This window comes from Rhinichthys klamathensis, unplaced genomic scaffold (assembly GCF_029890125.1).
Source record: "Rhinichthys klamathensis goyatoka isolate OS25496 unplaced genomic scaffold, OSU_Roscu_1.1 h1tg000501l_1, whole genome shotgun sequence".
In the NCBI taxonomy this organism is placed as follows: Eukaryota; Metazoa; Chordata; class Actinopteri; order Cypriniformes; family Leuciscidae; genus Rhinichthys; species Rhinichthys klamathensis.
In genome coordinates this window covers 347,209-367,859 of record NW_026606982.1, presented here as the reverse complement: position 1 = coordinate 367,859, position 20,651 = coordinate 347,209, and the positions used below count along the sequence as shown (strand labels likewise).

The 20,651-nt window shown below is 39.3% G+C and overlaps 1 protein-coding gene across 5 annotated transcripts in view; it reads left to right on the top strand.

The window, feature by feature from the left end:
- The first annotated feature begins 1,487 nt into the window (after window positions 1-1,487).
- taf1 (TAF1 RNA polymerase II, TATA box binding protein (TBP)-associated factor) overlaps window positions 1,488-20,651 on the top strand; it is a 29,169-nt gene continuing 10,005 nt past the window's right edge. For 3 of the 5 annotated variants that reach the window (XM_056237792.1, XM_056237790.1, XM_056237788.1), the window contains exons 1-25: window positions 1,488-1,746; window positions 2,186-2,300; window positions 4,654-4,777; window positions 4,904-5,020; window positions 5,102-5,224; window positions 5,329-5,570; window positions 5,948-6,169; window positions 6,271-6,552; window positions 7,177-7,366; window positions 7,509-7,616; window positions 7,696-7,863; window positions 8,466-8,593; window positions 8,688-8,795; window positions 9,072-9,245; window positions 9,387-9,560; window positions 9,688-9,792; window positions 9,963-10,163; window positions 10,364-10,505; window positions 13,871-14,001; window positions 14,085-14,165; window positions 14,263-14,412; window positions 14,524-14,643; window positions 14,850-15,025; window positions 19,225-19,451; window positions 20,348-20,555. In XM_056237792.1, the coding sequence (XP_056093767.1) occupies window positions 2,187-2,300; window positions 4,654-4,777; window positions 4,904-5,020; window positions 5,102-5,224; window positions 5,329-5,570; window positions 5,948-6,169; window positions 6,271-6,552; window positions 7,177-7,366; window positions 7,509-7,616; window positions 7,696-7,863; window positions 8,466-8,593; window positions 8,688-8,795; window positions 9,072-9,245; window positions 9,387-9,560; window positions 9,688-9,792; window positions 9,963-10,163; window positions 10,364-10,505; window positions 13,871-14,001; window positions 14,085-14,165; window positions 14,263-14,412; window positions 14,524-14,643; window positions 14,850-15,025; window positions 19,225-19,451; window positions 20,348-20,555 (3,815 nt within the window). In that variant the 5' untranslated portion in view covers window positions 1,488-1,746; window position 2,186. The remainder of the gene's footprint in view (window positions 1,747-2,185; window positions 2,301-4,653; window positions 4,778-4,903; window positions 5,021-5,101; window positions 5,225-5,328; window positions 5,571-5,947; window positions 6,170-6,270; window positions 6,553-7,176; window positions 7,367-7,508; window positions 7,617-7,695; window positions 7,864-8,465; window positions 8,594-8,687; window positions 8,796-9,071; window positions 9,246-9,386; window positions 9,561-9,687; window positions 9,793-9,962; window positions 10,164-10,363; window positions 10,506-13,870; window positions 14,002-14,084; window positions 14,166-14,262; window positions 14,413-14,523; window positions 14,644-14,849; window positions 15,026-19,224; window positions 19,452-20,347; window positions 20,556-20,651) is intronic. The other 2 variants (XM_056237793.1, XM_056237789.1) reach the window with 1 other exon arrangement.

The following is a 20,651-nucleotide window of genomic DNA, read 5'->3' as shown; positions in this document are numbered from 1 at the left end:
CTCAAAATTCCGGCCAGTTGATAATACCTAGAATATCAAAATCGACTGCTGGCGGTAGATCCTTTTCCGATTTAGTACCAAAACTTTGGAACAGTCTTCCTAACATTGTCCGGGAAGCAGACACACTCTGTCAGTTCAAATCTAGACTAAAAACACATCTCTTTGACCTAGCACACACATAACACATTATAGACTTCTATAATTCAATGTTAGGCTGCATAGGTCAGCCGGAACCGGGAACACTTCCCATAAATCCTGATGCACTTGTTACATCATAAGAAGGATGGCGTCTAAGCTAATATTAGTCTCTCTGTTTATCCCAAGGTTTACCGCAGTCCAGATCTGATGAAGGACCTGCGCCTGGACACGACGACAACGTAGCCCTGAAGTGTTAACTAGTCTCTCCCATGTGAAGGCCTTCTTCCCTTCCCTTTACCTTTGTACAGATAAAACTTTGTTGGGATAATTCCGGTACACGTGGCTACGCGGAAGCGATAAATAATTCTTTATTATAAATTTTCAAGGCCATGACAAGTAGTTTGTTGAGGGATGGTTTGTAAAGAAGGACTACATGCCTGCGCACATATATATTCAAACACGCATACATAGACTAAACACGTGATGCGCATGTGCACGCCGTCTGCGTTTTCGCGGGTTTGCGTTTTTGAGGTTTGCGCAGAGATAACCTTTTTTATTATTATTTCAAGGCTTGCACCTTGGAATCTATTTCAGGGTTTGCGTTCTCGAGCCACCAGGCACTGTTTTGTGCAGATGAGCAGGCCGGAGCGCGTTAAGTGTTTTCTGTTAGAACGGTGTCGTGTAAGCGGCCCCTAAGTTAATGATCTTTACAACGTAAGTGAATCAATCAATCAAAACTAACTTTAGCTGGACAATAACTTTATTTTAGAGCTGCTGTAAAGCCAAAACAATCTCTGTTACTGTAATTTCCTATTATCACTGTAAAGCTGCTTTGAAACAATCTATATTGTTAAAAGCGCTATAAATGAAGGTGACCTGACCTGACCTTTTTTTTTGCTGACAGAAGAAACAAGGTAACAGGTCTGGAACGACAAGAAAGTAGGCCTAAATGATGATAGATTTTAATTACAATTTAGGAAATATGAATGTGTTGGTTTTTGCTCAAGAACATTGAGATATTTAATCAAGAATGAACATTATTACAGCCAACATTCAGGTAGGCCTCTGCTATTTCCATAAAATATATGGAAATAAACATCAAAGCAATTGATATTCTATAATTTAATGAAACGGACTGGGTCTCCAGGAGTTTTTCTTTTGCTTTGTTCAATTTTAATTCAGTTAACTAAGCAAATTATCCTCCTATCAAATTAAACTGAACAGAGAACAATGCCGTGTGCTCTACTCTCCGGTGCGGAGCTGCATCTTTAGACCCGCAGGGGGAGTCAGATAAACTGAATCAGCTCCGAACACAACAAACAGAAGCACACACACAGCTGCTGCTACTACCCGCGCATGCAGAAGCAGCAGCTCATTCATTGCCAAATATGTTTGAGGGATTTATATCTACATATTAAATAAACTAAGCTTGCATATACAACTCTTGAACGTATATATTTTTTTTGCGCGTATGCCTTTACGCGTTCCCTCTGGCTGGCTGCTAACAGCTAATCGACCGGGGACAGGGAGCTCCTCCTTCGGTCCGATTTTTACTCGAGCCCGAGGATCCAGAGGCCTTCGAGCCGGATAACAGCAACAGAGGACAAGGTACATGGTCTCAAAGATTAGTATGTTGAAGCCATAACAGTGTCTAAAAAGCAGGATAAAAGTAAAATAATACAGAGGTTGAACATAGAGGGAGGCGTGTGAAAAAGTATCGTTAAACGTGTCAACATCTCCTTTCTGGTTTTCTCCATTCTCTTGTATTGTTAATTATACTCCATTAATTCTGGTATAAACTGTTTAGCGGTGTATTTGTGTAATATGTATTTGTTTTATTTAAGTAGTAGTGTTATAGTCAGAGGGTGGTGTGGTGGTTAAATAACTTAACGTTAAATCCGAAAAGTTGCAAGTTCGAGTCCCACAAAAGGGAGATATTGAAAGTAACTCCTAAATGATTGCTGGCTTACCTGACATTGAAGCTTCATGGATGCATTACATTTGGTGGGCTGATGAATGCTAGGATATCTTGTTTTTGTATGTGTAGAATGTCAGACTCCGACAGCGATGAGGACCAGGACCGGCCCTTCCACTTGACAGGGTTTCTGTTTGGAAACATCAATGAGAATGGACAACTGGAAGATGACAGTGTGCTGGATACAGTAAGAAACTAAATCCCTGCTCTTAAGTGTCTCTTGATGTCGGCATGAGTTGGAAATTCACCATCCCATTTTTTCGACCTCTCTATTTTCTGAATGCATGTTATTGATCTTATTGAGATTTATATATTTAACATGTTTTAGTTTTTTGTGTAATTTCTAATAAAATAAAATAAAATTCAGTCTTCCGGTGAAATGACAGACTTCTCTCTGGTGATGGATGCCAGACTTCAATCATTAAGTCCTCGCTCAGGCCCGGATTGGCCATCTGGCAATTCTGGCACATGCCAGAAGGGCCGGTGTGATTTTCTATTGTTTTGGGCCGAGCTGACCACGTTGCTGCTCCTTTATCGCAAAAAAGTTTTTACGCTCGCAGGTTTTTCAGGCAATTCGAAAAAGGAATATTTCGCAAAACTGCAATGGAAACAGTTTTTGCGCATTTACAGTCACCTGAAGACGCGGTGTGTTTGGGGTCCGTGATATACGCAAATAATAGGCTAATAAATATCAACATTATTATAACAATTATTAGGCTACATATTTAGAAGACGCTTTTATCCAAAAAAAGGAACAAAGCAATTCGTCAAATGTCATTCATAATGGTTAGACAATAATAATACAGGGCTAAGATTATCACAAATAAACACAAGATTTTGACGCATATCCAAGTGTTTGCTGAGCGCGCATGGCACGGAGGCGCGGCCGCGAACACTTGCTTTTTCCTATCAACAGTAGAAACAACTTAAAATAGGCCTACTCTATAATTTCTGGTCATACAGAAAATAATAATACATTATTCGCCACTATGAATTTTTTTGTGTAAACTCACAATAACAAGAAAACGTTGTGCTTTTGTAAAATAAAATAAAACAATCATGCGCGCTTTCATGATCTCCGTGAACTGGAGCGCGAGAACTGAAACAAAGTATAGCCTAGGCTAAAGCTTGAAGTGTCCACTTTAAAACGAACAAATTCGAATCGAAAGCTAATACATTCTGATGATGTAATCCTTATGAAAGGTGTATTTCTCTCTAAAGGTGCATTCGCGCGGCGCGCGCTTAGCGGAGATGGAGATATGTTTTTAGCCGACACTGATTTAGAAAACAATAGTTTATTAATAAACAATTAAAATGCCTCGTTATTTTTTCAGACAGATTTATTATCATTAGCCTATAACTCACCTAAATCACCTTGTGGTTCCAGAGACATAAATATGGCTCTTCTCATTCAGCACTGCGGGAAAAATATAATTTCCAGGTTCTAATTTGCCCTTAGAAAACCATTAAAATCTACATTTTTTTCGTATTAAGTTGTGAATATTTTAAATGTTTAATAAAGGGGCAAAAAGTCAAAGAAACATCTGAAATTTAGTCGATATATTATTATTTTTGCACATCATTTGTGTACAGTTCAAATTAAAAAAAAAATGCTGGTTAACTTTGCATTTTAAATAAAAAAATCACCGTTCATTTTTCGTTTTGCAATACTGGTTAAAAAAGGAAAAACGAATGGACACAAATGTACACTGACCGTTTGGACAGAGTTCTTTATTAAATTCATAAAATAAACAATAATTAGGCTTCAGGAATACTGGATTCTAAACCTCAAAGAAATGCCACAATCAAGACCTCGGGGCAGAAATGAGAGAGAAACACCCAGAAACTTAGCAGTATGCGTCTTTCCCTGCCATTAATGCTAGGATAACACACCACGTCTCATTCCATTAATAATAATAATAATGTCTAGTGTGGTGGTGGCTGATAGACCCGTTGCCATGATGTTTAAATGACTTATCGCGAGAGAGAAAAAAAGGACGTTGTATCGCATAACATCAGTTAATGGAAACGCCGTCATTTCGCAATAGTTTTTTATCGACATTTAGAAAAAATCGCAAAAGTTTTGCGCAAATCTGTAATGGAAACGCGCCTAAATTGCTGCCTTGTATGGTGTGTCTCAGTGGGAAAAATGTTCAGATTCTGGGGACGTTTTTTAACGTCATCAATTAGTTGGGCCGGTGAAAACCACAAATGCCAGGGCCGAATTTTGGTCCCAGTCCGGCCCTGTCCTCGCTCCTTTCATACAAGCTCACATTTAGATCTGCCTCCATCTAATCAACAACTAATGAATAGAACCAAGTTCTCTCATTTTTTTCTCCTCAATAATCCGTATCACTCAAATGCACGTCACAATATGGAAGAAAAGATCTGTCGCTACTTCCATTACATAGCAACTTTGAGGTCTTTTTGTTGTTGCAAATCATTGTCAGTGTGAATGCCCTTAGTGGAGTGAGGCTAAAAAGGAATGATGACCTTCATATGGTATATATGCCTGTCAATTGTCTCGTTCTCTTTATCAGGAGTCAAAGAAGCACCTGGCTGGTCTGGGCTCTCTGGGTTTGGGTTCGCTCATTACAGAGATCACAGCCAGCGAGGAGGAAACCGCTGAGCAAGAGCAAGATCAGAGCAACACTGATGCAGAGGGTCTGTTTCTGTCTAATTATTAGAAAAATGTCACTCCAAGCAGTCGGATATGTGCAATTGTACATTTAGAGGAGAAATGTGACAAAATAACCTAACTTTGTGCAATATTTGTGTTTGTTGATCTAGGATGGGTAAGGAGCACAGACGATGCAGTTGATTACTCGGATATCAGTGAAGTTGCAGAAGATGAAACCCGCAAATACAGACAAGCCATGGGCAACCTGCAGCCATCACGGAAAATGGGTACACACAGGCACAACTGGTGCAGAAAACACTGACGTATATGCACAAATGTATTACTGACTTGTGTATTTTGGTGTGCAGATGAAGAGGATGATTATGATGCTGATTGTGAGGATGTTGATGCCAAACTCATGCCTCCTCCCCCTCCCCCTAGTCTGTCAATCCCTACCAAGAAAGAAGACACACCCACTCAGAACAGCAGTGGTAAATGAGACAGCGTGATTGATAGATGAATCAGTCAATTTTGTGTGGATTTTTTTATCACCTCTTTTTGGTTCTTGCTTTTTTCACTCTTTTTTTCTTTGTAGTGACTGATGAGGCTGATGGTATCATCCTACCTTCCATTATTGCTCCATCATCTGTGGGTGATAAAGTTGATTTTAGCAGTTCATCAGACAGTGAGAGTGAGAGCGATCGACCTTCTCAGGGTTCAGGGACAGGAGGACAGGCAGGATGTCTCACCCTCCCTCTTGCAGGCATTATGCAGAAAGATGCTGCTAAAGCCCTGCCTGGGGTCACAGAGCTCTTCCCTGAGTTCAGACCTGGAAAGGTGACTGTAGCACACAATGACCTGGTTTTATAGACAGGGCTTAGATTAAGCCAAGATTAGGCCTTAGTTCAATTGGGACATTTAAGTAGCTTTTATAAACATGCCTTAGTTAGAAAATAACATTACTGATGTGCATCCTGAAACAAAACAATGGTTTTGTTTAAGGAAACAAAACAAAACAACAAGTTTCTTTCATTTAAAACAGCTCAAACATGCATTTTAGTCTGGGACTAGGCTTAAGCCTTGTCTGTGAAACTGGGGGAATATGTCTTAGAAATAATCTAAAAATTAGATTACACACTTCATCAGATTGCTAACTCATTTGCACTCCAATAGTAGTTTGCAGTTTCATAGTGTGTTAAATTTTGATCTACCAGGTGTTGCGTTTCTTGCGGTTGTTTGGTCCTGGTAAGAACATGCCATCTGTATGGCGAAGTGCTCGGAGGAAACGGAAACGAAAGCAGAGAGAGCCACAGTCAGACCCTGCTACAGGTGACAATGAATCGCAACCACCTGAGCCAGGGGCTAAGAAAAAATCAGGATGGGACTATGAGTATGCACCACCTCCACCAGCGGAGCAGTGTTTGTCTGATGATGAGGTAACCAGAGAGACAACATTTCATTTTGGACGCTTCAGAAAAAGGACCCGTGTTATGATGGGATCAAGAAGAAAATACTCTTTGTGTCTGTCTCTTTGTAGATCACCATGATGGCTCCGGTGGAGTCCAAGTTCCTGCAAGTGTCTGGTGAAGGTGATAAGGTGTCTGAGGTGAGGCCAAAGGTGGCAGAGTGGCGTTATGGTCCAGCACAGCTTTGGTATGACATGCTTGGCGTCCCGGAGGATGGCAGCGGCTTTCATTATGGATTTAAGCTCAGAGATGACCAACAGCAAGACTGTACTGATGCAGCGGAAAAAACTGCTAATCCACCAGCTTCTGAACCAGTCAGTGAGCAGGAACCACCCCAAGAAGCACAAGCTGAGGTCAGTGTTGTTATTGGTAAATAAAGCTTGTTAGTTTGAAATTGAGCTCAAATAAAATATAAATATTAGATAAAAATTTTTAACCTAAATAAAAATGAGAAATGTTGCTTTTGCAGATAACTCAAAAATAAATTAAACCTAATAATAAATGAAATCTAAAAAAAAATAATTAAAAAATATTAATAAATATACTTTATAGTATATTAGTAAATATAAAAATAACACTGGTTGCGGCCATTTGTAACTTGAATGTGCATGGCTTCCAGTGTCATACGCTTAAAAAAAACTGATAAGCAGTCCATTATGCTTGATGTTGCAAACTGGTATTTGTAATCCTATTATTTAATTTATTTTTTTATCATAAATGCAGTGGTTTGTAACATAAATAGTTTTACCATTTACTGCACTTTGTTAAAGTTATTTAAATATAGCGGCTAATGAAGTCTTGCACATTTATAGAAAATACCTCACTTTCGTGTTGCAAAAAAGGGAAATAGAAACATTTGGTAAATCAGGGGTTGTTTTTCATTCACAATAAAATGACACATGCAGTAGGAACAGTCATTTGTAATAGTTACAGACAGCTCAATTACTTGTATCCGTACTTTCATCTGTGTGTGTTAGCAGGGGGATGAGGTGTCTCCGATGCAGGATGAGTTGTTTTTAATGGTGACCCAGCTGCAGTGGGAGGAAGACATCATCTGGAATGGAGATGATGTGAAACACAAGGGCACTAAAACTCAGCGTGCCAGTCTGGCCGGGTGGCTTCCTACTAGCATGACCCGTAACGCCAATGCTTATAATGCTCAGCAGGGTGAGAGAACACAGCCATAAATGCAACAAATAAACAGAGAAGGTCACACATGCACATTCACAACACTGACAGTGCATCACATCAAAAACACATATTTGTATGTCCTGATGGATTATTGGTATGTGGAATGAACATTTTCCAGGTCTAAGTCGCAGTAATTCGCAGTTGGTGCCCCCGACCCCTCCTCCTTTGGTCAAAACTCCATCCATAACAGGTTCCAAAAGAGACAAACATAATCATGATCATCAAGGTACTGTCCTGAGTTTAATGAAGCATATCTACTCTTTAGGGCTTCGAATAGAAGAAACTGAATTTTTATTTTCTTACAGTTGCTCATGAGGATGACATCCCTTGGTTCTCCATATTCCCAATTGATAATGAGGAGCTTGTGTATGGACGTTGGGAAGACAACATAATCTGGGATGACCAGAGCATGGACTGCCTCCCTTCTCCTCCCATTCTCACCCTCAACCCCAATGATGAAAACATCATACTCGGTATTGTTTAACATTTTATACTTAATTTTAAACCTTGAGAAAGTTCACTTATAGTCAGTCATTAATAGTTATTATTTTAATCAAATGTACTTAACAACAATTACTTTACTAGTGATCTGTCTTTACAAAAGTGTTTCTGAACCTTTTTAACTCCATGGTCTCCTATTGTTTACAACAATATTCAAAGGCCCCATGATTTATCCTGTTTTTCATGATGGAGTGAAATAGAATTAAGGATACAAATATTTAATAATATCTCACAATTTCTACCTGATGAAATATTTTAGAGCTTTGCATAACTAGAATAATCTATATCCATTATAAAAATAACCATGTGTTAATTTACATGACTTCTCAAGGTCTAGAAATAACAAATATGCACATCCAGGTTTTCCAAGACCTTAGGAACCCTGAACCTTCAAAGAAAAAAAAAATCTTAATTTTTAGTTAGTTAGTTTTAGTTTATCATAATGCTTGTTTTGTCTAATTTTAAATAATTTGAAGTCATCTTGGCCCCCTTTTTGGGCCCTGGTTGAGAACCATTTCTTTACTAAATTCTTTACAAGTGTACATGGAACCTTGACCTTGATCTATATTTACAGAGATCCCAGATGAAAAAGAGGAGAGAGCCTCTCATTCTCCTTCCAAAGAAAACAAAAAAGAGACGGCACTGAAAAAAAGTCGCATTCTGCTGGGAAAGACAGGCGTCATCAAAGATGAACCTCAACAGGTGAGACAAAGAAAAACAAAATGTGGAGTGAGGAAAAGAAGGCTGGGATGTGAAAAGTAGATGATGTGTGACACTTTGTTTTACTCTGATCTAGAATATGTCCCAACCGGAGATTAAAGATCCCTGGAATCTGTCAAACGATGAGTTCTACTACCCTAAACAGCAGGGGCTCAGGGGCAGCTTTGGAGGAAACATCATCCAGGTGGGGGATTAGGGATGTGAATAGGGACCCAGAGTCAAATCTGAATAATATGGTCTCTGTGAGCCAGCAGCCCTTTGTATTTTCTGAGCATGTGCATTGTGCACAGGCTTACTGTAAAATGACCATCTAAAAACAGTGTAATATTTATTTAGTGCCATTGTCCAAAACATTAGAACAGAATAATACAATGATTGAATTTAGTCATTCGATTGACTTCCTGGTCTTGTTTTGCCAGTTCTCTTCATTTAGTTCTTCTGTGAACGTTTCTTTCCTCAGCACTCCATCCCTGCTGTTGAGTTGAGGCAGCCATTCTTCCCAACTCACATGGGACCCATGAAACTACGGCAGTTTCATCGACCCTCCCTGAAGAAGTACTCATTTGGAGCACTGTCCCAGCCCGGCCCGCACCCAACCCAGTCTCTCCTCAAACACATCAAGAAGAAGGCTAAGGTAGACTGACACAGCCTGAGAATTCATTTGTGTGTTTGTGAATGTGACAGTGAGTGTGTTTGTGTGTGTGTAATGTACTTTGACATGGTAAAATTTATTCTTGTCCTTCATTTGTTCTTTCATATTTTAAATCTCTCTCAGATGCGAGAACAGGAGCGTCAAGCATCGGGTGGAGGGGACATGTTCTTTATGCGCACAGCTCAAGATCTAACGGGCAAAGATGGAGACCTGATTTTGGCTGAATATAGTGAGGAGTATCCTCCTCTTCTCATGCAAGTTGGCATGGCGACCAAGATCAAGAACTACTACAAAAGAGTAAGTCACAACTTCACACAGGCCACAATACTTAAGACATAAATGTGATCTTAATGTAGGTCTAGGACTCTGTGTCTCCAAGTCTGGTCACTGCTGATGATGGCATTGTCAATGTCTATATCTGTAGAAACCAGGTAAAGACCCAGGAGCACCTGACTGTAAATATGGAGAGACAGTTTACTGTCACACTTCTCCATTCCTGGGATCATTGCATCCTGGACAACTACTGCAGGTAACATCATGGACACCCACTTACACAATCCTGTCACCCTCTGTCACCTTCTTCAAGTTCATGTTTTTTTTTTAAATCACATTGTACAATCCCTTAAATTTTCATTCTTCTGAATTATGTTGCTCTTTTGTTTGTGTGTGTTTGTGTGTGTGTGTGTGTGTGTGTCACAGGCCTTTGAAAATAACTTGTTCAGAGCTCCCATCTATCTACATAAGATGCCTGAGACTGATTTCCTGATTATCCGGACAAGGCAGGGCTACTTCATCCGAGAGCTTGTGGACATATTTGTTGTGGGTCAGGAGTGCCCTCTCTATGAGGTGCCAGGGCCTAACTCTAAACGAGCTAACACACACATTCGAGATTTCCTACAGGTAGCACCAGCACCCATCTCTCCCTTCCCATTTTATTCTGGTTGCATGTTAACGAGTGATAAGAAGTGATGCATGGATGAGTAAAGTTTTGAATATCTAATGGCTGAGTACATAGGACAGTACTAATATGAGCAGACTACTTGGTGTATTTAACATTTTCAGTTTCATGGAGTGTATTTAAATAGTTTCTCTCTCTGTAGGTGTTTATCTATCGTCTGTTCTGGAAGAGTAAAGATCGCCCTCGCCGTATACGTATGGAGGACATAAAGAAAGCTTTTCCCTCTCACTCTGAAAGCAGCATCCGCAAACGCCTCAAACTCTGTGCTGACTTCAAACGCACAGGTGCACTTACTCTCATGCACACATTCATCTTAAATTAAATTCTAAAATCAACTTTTAGCACAAGATTACCTTCTGTCATTTTCATTAAAAAATGTTTGAAATGCACAGGGAATAGAAAACAGGAGGAACTCAGAGAAAGAAAAAATGTTTTCAGTCACTGTGTGTGTGTTTTGTCAGACAGGAGAATTGACAGATGCAGCAAGTACTTTTCCTGGTACTGGGAAGGTAGGACAGGAACAGAAAGCTAAGGAAATACACCAGATCACATAATTCTGCCTCGTTTTACACATACTGCGCCCATGTTAATTGGTTACGCAGGGCCGTTTCTAGCCATTTTGACGCTCTAGGCGAAATCCTTATTGGCGCCCCCCAGTCAAATCTTAAAAAGCAACATTAGTATTTCTGGTATTCATTTCAGGACTACTTGTATAAACTTCCCCTTTAAATAACACGACACTATGCGCTCTGTATGACACTACTCGCATTAAGCACTATTAGAACGAATTAATTGATTCAGCATTCGACACCATTTGTAAAGATGCGTTAAATTCGACAAAGCGGTTTAATCAAGGATGTATTAATGTTGTGAATTAGCACATTTTATTATACCGTCCATGGCCGTTAAAGTTTTATATGGGACAATTAAAAAAAACACACTGATCCTTTAACAATGCATTGGCGCAGAAACGCACACCTTTTGGAGGCGCAATGAAGAGATGAATGCTTTATAGAGTCCAAATATAACTGCACACTTAATTCATCATGAAATGTGCAGTTTATTTTGCCTCTAAAATACACACTGAGGAATATTACTCTATCTGCCCATTTCACAGCGTGATTTCTTGACTACCACAAATACTGCTCTAACAAAATAAGGATTTGTGCACTTTTTACTGTACCTGTTTTTTTTAATTGGCCTTTGAATTTAGCGTTATTGTGTGGTTAAAAGAAATCGTTACCTTGCCAAAGCTCTGTGATCTAATGGTGTTGTTGAGCGCTCCAAATGCAAACTTTACATGCAACAGTCAGACAGTAATTGACAGTTCTCTGATCCAATGGCATATAGGAATCGTCAGATTGACAGTACTCTAGACCAATAGTGTTGGGAGAACCTGTGGGGGGTGGCAATCATATTTCAGGGTGGCTGTGACACCCTTTACACACACCCAGACATGCGATCATTGGCGTCCTTCCAGCTGATGGCGCCCTAGGCGACCTCCTAGTTTACCTATCCCTAAAAACGGCCCTGGGTTACAGGGCCCTCTACAAAAAAGACGTCTGCAAGATTCACGGGGATCTTGCAGATAACAGGGATCCAAACATACAAAATTTCTAAGGGCTCGACAATAAGGACTGCCCGATGGCCCGGGGCCAGTGTAAGCGTAGCTGGGGCCAGTGTAAGCGTAGCTTGGGACAGTTGACTCTTGCCCAATCGGGCCAGTGCTGCATCATGAAAGTTTATCTTTTTCACGTGTTTTAAGCCTTGCCAATTTAAATATTCAAGCGCAGAAGACGCAAAAGAGAACTCAATTCAGTAGAGTGAGAAGTTTTGTGTGTGCACACATCCAAAGCGCATGCCCTTCTCAGACAGCTTGTGAATGCTGAATTGAGCTCTTTCACGTCTTCTTGCGAACATATTCACACAAAATTACATCAAAAAATGCCAGTCTCAGCAAGTATCTTAGTAAACATAGTCTGTTATATCTTAAAGGATTAGTTCACCTCAAAATGAAAATTTCCTGATAATTTACTCACCCCAATGCCATCCAAGATGTTCATGTCTTTCTTTCTTCAGTGGAAAAGAAATTAAGTTTTTTGAGGAAAACATTTCAGGATTTTTCTCCACACAATGGACTTCAATTGCAACCAACGTTTTGAAGTCCAATTCAATGCAGTTTCAAAGGGCTTTGACGTGCTTCAAACGGCTCTGCACGTTCCCAGCTGAGGAATAGGGTCTTATCTAGCGAAACGATCGGTCATTTTCTAAAAAAAATAAACATTTATATACTTTAACCACAATTGTTCATCTTGTGCTGGTCTGCGACACGCCAGGGATTACGTAATCACGTTGGAAACGTCACGCGTCACGTCATCTAAGTTATTTGTCTGTGTACTCCGGTTAAAAAAGGCAGGGAAGGGCGAAAAATTTCATCTCATTTTCTCCCATTTTCTCCTCTAACTTCAAAATCGTCTGACATCTTTGTTTTAATTTATTATTATTATAATTTTTTTTTTTTAAATCGTGACGTTTCCAACGTGATTACGTAATCCCTGGCGTGTCGCAGACCAGCACAAGATGAACAATTGTGGTTAAAGTACCGGTATATAAATGTTTATTTTTTTTAGAAAATGACCGATCGTTTCGCTAGATAAGACCCTATTCCTCAGCTGGGAACGTGCAGAGCCGTTTGAAGCACGTCAAAGCCCTTTGAAACTGCATTGATTTGGACTTCAAAACGTTGGTTGCAATTGAAGTCCATTGTGTGGAGAAAAATCCTGAAATGTTTTCCTCAAAAAACTTAATTTCTTTTCCACTGAAGAAAGAAAGACATGAACATCTTGGATGGCATTGGCGTTGAACTAATCCTTTAAGTGAACATAAACAGTTGAGGAATAAAACGCATGTGTAACACTATATTGGATCCGTGCAGCTCTTAAAGTGACAGCAGCCTAATAAACTTGCTGCTGTCTTTGTTTTAATGTTAATCAAACAACGAAGGTAAAAAATCACTCACTTGACTAAATAACTTTTGTAACTTTAAAGAAGGACTAATCTATATTTCATTTATACAGTGAAGTATGCAGTGCTATTTTTCATTTCATTATTCATTTTCTCTACCTGAAAATTACTGTTAGACTTAACTGAAAACAATGAAAAGTTCTATTGTTCTATTGTATTTGTGTTATTGCTCGTAATTTGATTATTTGTTCTTATTTTAATCCTGACAGTTTACTTGTCTTTATCAATATTTGAAGGCTAGTTAGGCTAGTAGTTTTTGGTGTCACAACCTTTTTTTATTAAGGTTATGGGTCAAAAACAATGAAGACAATAACTAATCCTTTTTTTTTTATTACTTTTTTGTGGTGGGGTGAGAATTTTGGCAGGGTGAGCAAAAATTTGAACCAAATAATTTTTTTAGCGTTGAGCCCTGTATGCTGTAAATCTGTATAAATCCATGATTTTATATTCATTTCAATTGTATTCATTCAGTAACCCAGATGTCAATGTATTTTCTTTTAAAGTTGCAGGTCTGTCATGCAGCAGACATGCTGTCAGAATAAAAGCACCATGCGAGTCATCAGTTCTTGCGTAGCAGATACAGTTTGTGTTTTGTACTGAAGCTCTTTCATACCTACTATATCAGGTATGGATTCTAACTGGTGGGTGCTGAAACCTGATTTCCGGCTTCCAACCGAAGAGGAGATCAGAGCAATGGTTTCCCCAGAGCAGTGTTGTTCGTACTACAGTATGCTGGTGGCGGAGCAGAGACTAAAGGTTAACACATGCACGCTTCCTATCCTGATGTGCACAATTTTCTTTCAGAGCCACACCAGCTAATGTACACTTCTGTCTACCAGGATGCTGGTTATGGTGAAAAGTCTTTTTTTGCACCTGAGGAAGAGAATGAGGAGGAATTCCAGATGAAGATTGATGATGAGGTCAGAGGTTTAATGAGTACATTTGAATATTGTATTTATGCTGGATGGTGTTTGTCTTTTTCATGGTTTGATTATATTAATGTGGTGGTATGGTTAGGTACGCACTGCGCCATGGAACACAACTCGGGCGTTCATCGCAGCCATGAAGGGGAAGTGTCTCCTGGAGGTCACAGGGGTCGCTGACCCCACCGGCTGTGGAGAAGGTTTTTCATATGTTAAAGTCCCTAACAAACCTACACAGCAGAAGGTACATGCTTTCTGACCATTTAGCACATCTCCTGGCAATTAAGAATGTTTCAAATGCATGAGAATGTCCACACACCCTCATTATCAAACACTGTTTCCTGTTTTTGCTCAGGATGATCGAGAGCCCCAGCCAGTGAAAAAGACTGTGACAGGGACTGATGCGGATCTGAGACGCTTGTCGCTCAAAAATGCCAAACAGTTGCTCCGCAAGTTTGGAGTTCCTGAGGAAGAGGTGACAATCAACTAATCAAAGATACAGTCTCTGAATGACCCCAGATTAAGCTAATCACTAAATAGTTATCAGAGAATCCTCTGTGTAATTTTTTTTCTCAATGTTATTTAATCTCCCCAATGATAATGTTTATCGGTGGTCATTTTGTAGTCTCTTGCCTTTATATTCCCTAATATGTGTGTGTATGTATGTATGTGTGTATTTAGATAAAGAAACTTTCCCGTTGGGAGGTGATCGATGTTGTGAGGACCATGTCTACTGAACAGGCTCGTTCTGGGGAGGGGCCTATGAGTAAATTTGCTCGTGGGTCTCGATTCTCTGTAGCGGAACATCAAGAACGTTACAAAGAGGAATGCCAGAGGATCTTTGACCTGCAGAACAAGTGAGATCCTGAAAGTAGCAGGGCTCTTCTGCATTTCATTCTGCATTATCTCTCACTAAAAATGTTTTCCAGTACAGGGATGCAAACTTGTCACCTTTTGGCAAAATTCGCTGTTTTGAATCCAAAATAGGTCATTTGTATGATTTGTGTAGATCCTACATTGTGTAGATATAGTTTTTAAAATGGTTGGCATATTTGTGTGTGTGGCACAAAGGGAAGAGTTCCTATTAGAGCCCGACCGATATATCGGCGGGCCGATATTATCGGCCGATTTTAGGCATTTTCCTAACTATCGGTATCGGCATTTATAATGGCCGATAAATGAATATTTAAAAAAATGCGGGTGCGGTGATTCATAGGGTGGCGCTGCCAATAAAGCACCTAAAAGCTGTCACAAGAACTGGCAAAAGTAATGATTATGAATACAACAAATATAGCAAGGAGACATTTTAATTGTTTATTAATAAACAAGTATTTTCAGTCAGTGTCAGCCAAAGATGAAGTTGACGATGCTGACTCGCGATCTTCAGTGAGCGCGTGCCAGAGAGAAATGCACATTTCATACGATTACATAAGTCTGTCTGTCTTTCGTTTTGAATTGTTCTGTTTAAAAGTAGACATTTCAATATAGATATATTTCAATTCTCAGGTCTATACGCTGAGTTTCGGTTCATGAGACGAGCTCCAGTTCACCCGCGCCTCCGTGTCGAGATTAAATTAAGATATAAATTAAATCCAGGCAAATGGCTGATTGAATTGATTAATATTAAGATACAATTAATACAAAACGAAATTCACTTTGAAACGAAAGGTTTTGTGCTTTCTGTTTGATGTCTATGTGAAAGTTTCAAAGCATATTTTAGTGCCGCTTTCAGAGCGCTCACGTCCGTATAGTGCTGAACTGTCGCGTCTGTAACATCATGGTTTTTTCCTCATAAATGCGAACACGAAAAATAAAATAAAATAAAATGAATATTTTATGTAGCCTGAGCTTCTTCATCCGGTGGGTAGTAGCCTACTTGTGATTTGCGCAGTGTAATTCACAGAATTGATTTCTCTGCTACAAGCCTCTGTCACGTATTGTGTGAGCTTGTGACTATTCAAAGCGCGCAGCTGAGAAGTCCTGATTATATTGTCTGCTATATTTAGGCCTACTTCTTATTTATTAAGGCAATGGGTTGATGAAACATTGATTAAAATGCGTGGCGCGAGCGATCTCCAACAGTAAACTGATTCTGCTTTGTCTCGGGTAAACTGTTGCGACGCGAGCAATAACGGCCGCGTCCGGTATAGACACAGTGTTAAAGCTCATTCTGCCTGATAACGCTACGTTTCAACATCAAGCAATATTCCAAAAATCTATATAATTATAACACTTTATATAGGGTCATTTTGCATTAAGAGTAGCCTAGTTTCACGTTTAGTACATTTTGCTTACTAATTTTTTAAAATAGTATAAAAGTACTGTACATATGTAATTAAAAACGTTTTCATTATGATATTATTCATTTTACTTTAGTAAAAAGATCTGAGTTATTCCTCCACTGGTAGAGATTAGAGGAATTAAGAGTAAAAATAGAAGATAATAATGTTTTGTCAGTGACACTTTTTATATATTTATTGATACAAGTTATGACTAAATTAAAAGACAAAGTCGTTAGTGAAGATTATGCAACAGTATTTAGAATATAATATAATATAACATGCAATGCAAACTAGTTTGGTTACAGCTCAGCTGTATAATTCTCATTCTATCATTCCCCCTGCCTCCATTACATATCTGTGTCACACAAGTGTTTGATTACCACATTTGAGTGATCATTGCAAAACGTGTTTATAAAATATATTTATTCTGTTTATAGCTACTGTGTAAAGAACCCATCAAAAGTTTGTACACATCAATGGGAAAGTGTCCAAACTTTTGACTGGTATACTGTACTATAATACACATAAATAATATTGCTACTGTATTATAATATACACATAAATAATATCGGCCGATATATCGGTATCGGGCTTTTTTTACTCCCTAATATCGGTATCGGCATCGGCCCCCAAAAATCCATATCGGTCGGGCTCTAGTTCCTATTTTCGCTTTTGTAGACAATAATCACAGGCATCTCTGTTGAAAGCAATGGCCAATCAGAGGTGTTTACTGTAGGTAAGTCAGAATCCACTCTGAATGAGTTTTTGTTTAACGCAACTGCGTTCTACAAACTCGCAAATCCTTTCATTATAGCACCAAAGCTTAGACACGATGTAAATAAGAGATTCGTTGTGCAGTGTGTAGTTAGATTCATTGATTATAACGTGAGTTTTCGCTCGAGGGAGTGAACTCAGTCAGTCGTGCTATAGAGGGAGCGCTCTTTGCTCGCTTTCAGAGGACCAACGTCCATGTATACTGCAAAGTTTCAGGAGTGTCAAACATATTTAATTATGCGAGTAAAACGCTAAATTGTTCCGTGAGTCACTCCTGAAATTGCTATGATTGACATTAATTATCCGAAGATGGGACAAAACATCTGACAAGCTGATGTCAAATTAAGCACTTAAAGGTTAAAGGGAGTGTGTTGGTTTTGGGGAGGGTGGGTTGCATCTTTGTCACCTTTTTCACCCCTTATGAGTTTGCATCTCTGTTCGTAGCACTGTTAATGCTCACCCTAACAAGGTTGTGACAGAATAGAAATATGACAATTCTGATTAAAGTAACAACAGGTAACTTTTCAACCTTCATAATATATTTCCAAGTCTCTTGTGATGGTACATCGACTTACAATAGGTTGAATGACACGTCTGCCATAGCCTGACGGGGTCTGTAGCGTTTTTAATCGTACTTTTAAACTTCGGGTTTGGGGTAGTAACCGGCGAACAAAGAGAACTACAAAATTCGACTGCTTTACGGCATATACGTCACTTCCACCACCACCCCCACTTCCTTAAAATCGGACTTGCGAGCCAAATGTTATAGTCACGGCCGAAGCAGCACAGAAAAACAAGAAAGCAAAGGTTTTATCGGAGCAAAGCAAAAAGAGAAAAAGAGAAAGTGATCGCGTTAAAGGCAGAACGAGGATCAACATTGCAGAGCTGCCAACTCTCACGCATTGGCCGTGAGACACCCGCATTTGATTGGTTTCACACGCTCACACGTACGCCACACCCCCGGTTTCTCACGCTAAATTGTCAACCCGGTCGGTCAAATCCCTGAAAGATGAGTTTATCTATAGATCTACCTGTTGAGCCACTCGTGATCGACAAGTTATACCGCAAATTAGTTCAAATCTCCCGGAATCTAGAGCGAGCGCGCACGCGAGACAGAGACTGTGCTCCAACGCGCGCGGATGGCAGAGAGAGAAAGCGAGCGAGAGACCTTGCGTGTGCAGGGAGCATCAAACCCCCCATCGACAAAAGAATGCCTCTCTCTAACCTCTCTAATTCGCTAGAGTAGTAGCGAATTATCAATCTGGTAGCTAGTAAACGATATTCTAGTTTTTGATGGTTAGCTATCGCTAGTATTCTCGTTCTGATTTGAACTTTGCAATCGATGAAATGCAAATAGCAAATGTTTGACCTAAAAAGTGTAGTCTACTCAACATGTACAAAGAAAGGAGGAAGATTATTAATAAAATCATATTTTAGGATACCTAACATGTCTGTGATATTTGTTTATTTGTCTTGCCTCAAGCTATAATGCAAATCGATTTGTAAAATTTGCAGATTCATTTATGGTAGCTTGATATTATAATATTGACGATATATGGTTATTATCAACCACTCAAACATTGCATTGAAGTATCATATAGATCCAGTAAAACGGTAACCAATAGACTAGGCTACTATAATGACGCTGGCTTGTAAACGTGAGCATCGCGATCATTTGTCGTTAGAAAAAAAATAAAACCCATGAAATTATATTCATATGACATGCTGAAATATATGCCACTGTACCTGGGATGAAAACATTTCACACGCGACGCAAGCAGAACACCTGCATGTGACCTCCTCCTACAGTGTTCAGGGCTATCATGGTTGTCAACAATTGCACGTGCATGTAGGATGACAGAGTTTACGACAGTAGTAGAGGACAATACTGTTTCCCAACTGTAGGGGGAGCCCGAGAGCAAAAAACTACCTGTTGTTACTTTAATATTACAATACTCCTGTGCATGTAAACTGTTAATGTGTGTGTTTTTGTTTTTTAGAGTACTGGAGTCCACAGAGGTGTTATCGACGGACACAGACAGCAGCTCAGCAGAGGACAGTGATTTTGAGGAGATGGGAAAGAACATAGAAAACATGTTGCAGAATAAGAAGACCAGCTCTCAGCTGAGCAGAGAGAGAGAAGAACAGGAGAGAAAAGAACTGCAGCGGATGCTGATGGGAGAGGACAATGAGAGAGAGAGGGGCCGCAAGGAACGACGCAAAGGCTGTACGTGTGTATGAAATTGAGATTGTCTATGCTAGGGCTGGGTATTGACAAACATTTCACAATTTGATTTGATTCACAAGCTTACGGCTCGATTCAATTCCAATTTCGATTCAGTATTGATTTATTGGGGTATGTATCAGGTACAGTACCTAAGGGGGATAAAATCTGGAACAACAGTTGGTACATTACTATAATATTAAAGGTTAAATTAACTGATTTGTATAGGCTACTTACATTTAAATTGCACATTAGGAAGTTATTATAATAATATCATTATAATAATAGCTTTTTAATGACATGATTATGTTTCTATTCGTTTTTGCAATATAAGTATTTAAATGGTGGCTGTCATAAAAACATGACAGATTTATTCAGACATACAATACATATTGAAGAACAGGTTAAGTAAAAAAATTTTTTTTTTTCAATATAGTGCATGTATTTGTCAAAATGCTCCTCTCTAGTGTTAATTTTTCTCGCTTTCTATCAAGTTTACAGACTTTTCTGAGGTAAATATGACATTTTGTTAACAGGCTGTTTTATGTCTTTGCAAGGTTGAAATACTGATTGAGCGATTACATGATACGGATTTCATTAAGTACTGGAAAGTGCTGGACAATAAGAAATAAGTGCTTTCAATATACCTTCTGATGTTTATTCATGTTTATTTCATGCAGAGATTATCAGTTCACGATGCTCCGTGCTGCCCCTTTGCTTGCACTGAGGCGCTACAGCTGAAAACACCATATAAGTTTAATTCTTGGGATTTAAGAATCGATATCAGTTCATCAAAACGAGTATTGATTAAAATCAATATTTTTGAACCCAGCCATCGTCTATATCAGATCTTTGTCTTTCTCTGTATCTAATAACATCATCTGTTTTGTGCATTTTAGCGAGCGCCCTCTCCACCAGCTCTCACAAAGATGATGACGCTTCCTCCGTCACTAGCCTGAACTCTTCAGCAACAGGGAGAAGGCTGAAAATTTATCGCACATTCCGTGACGAGGATGGTAAAGAGTATGTGCGCTGTGAGACTGTACGCAAACCGGCTGTTATCGACGCCTATTTGCGTATACGCACCACAAAGGATGATGACTTCATGTAAGTATCTGTTTGTGTACTTAGTAGGGTTGTCGTGATACCAAAAGTTCAGTAGTCAGTACTAGTACACAGCAAAAACTAATATAGTATTGAACA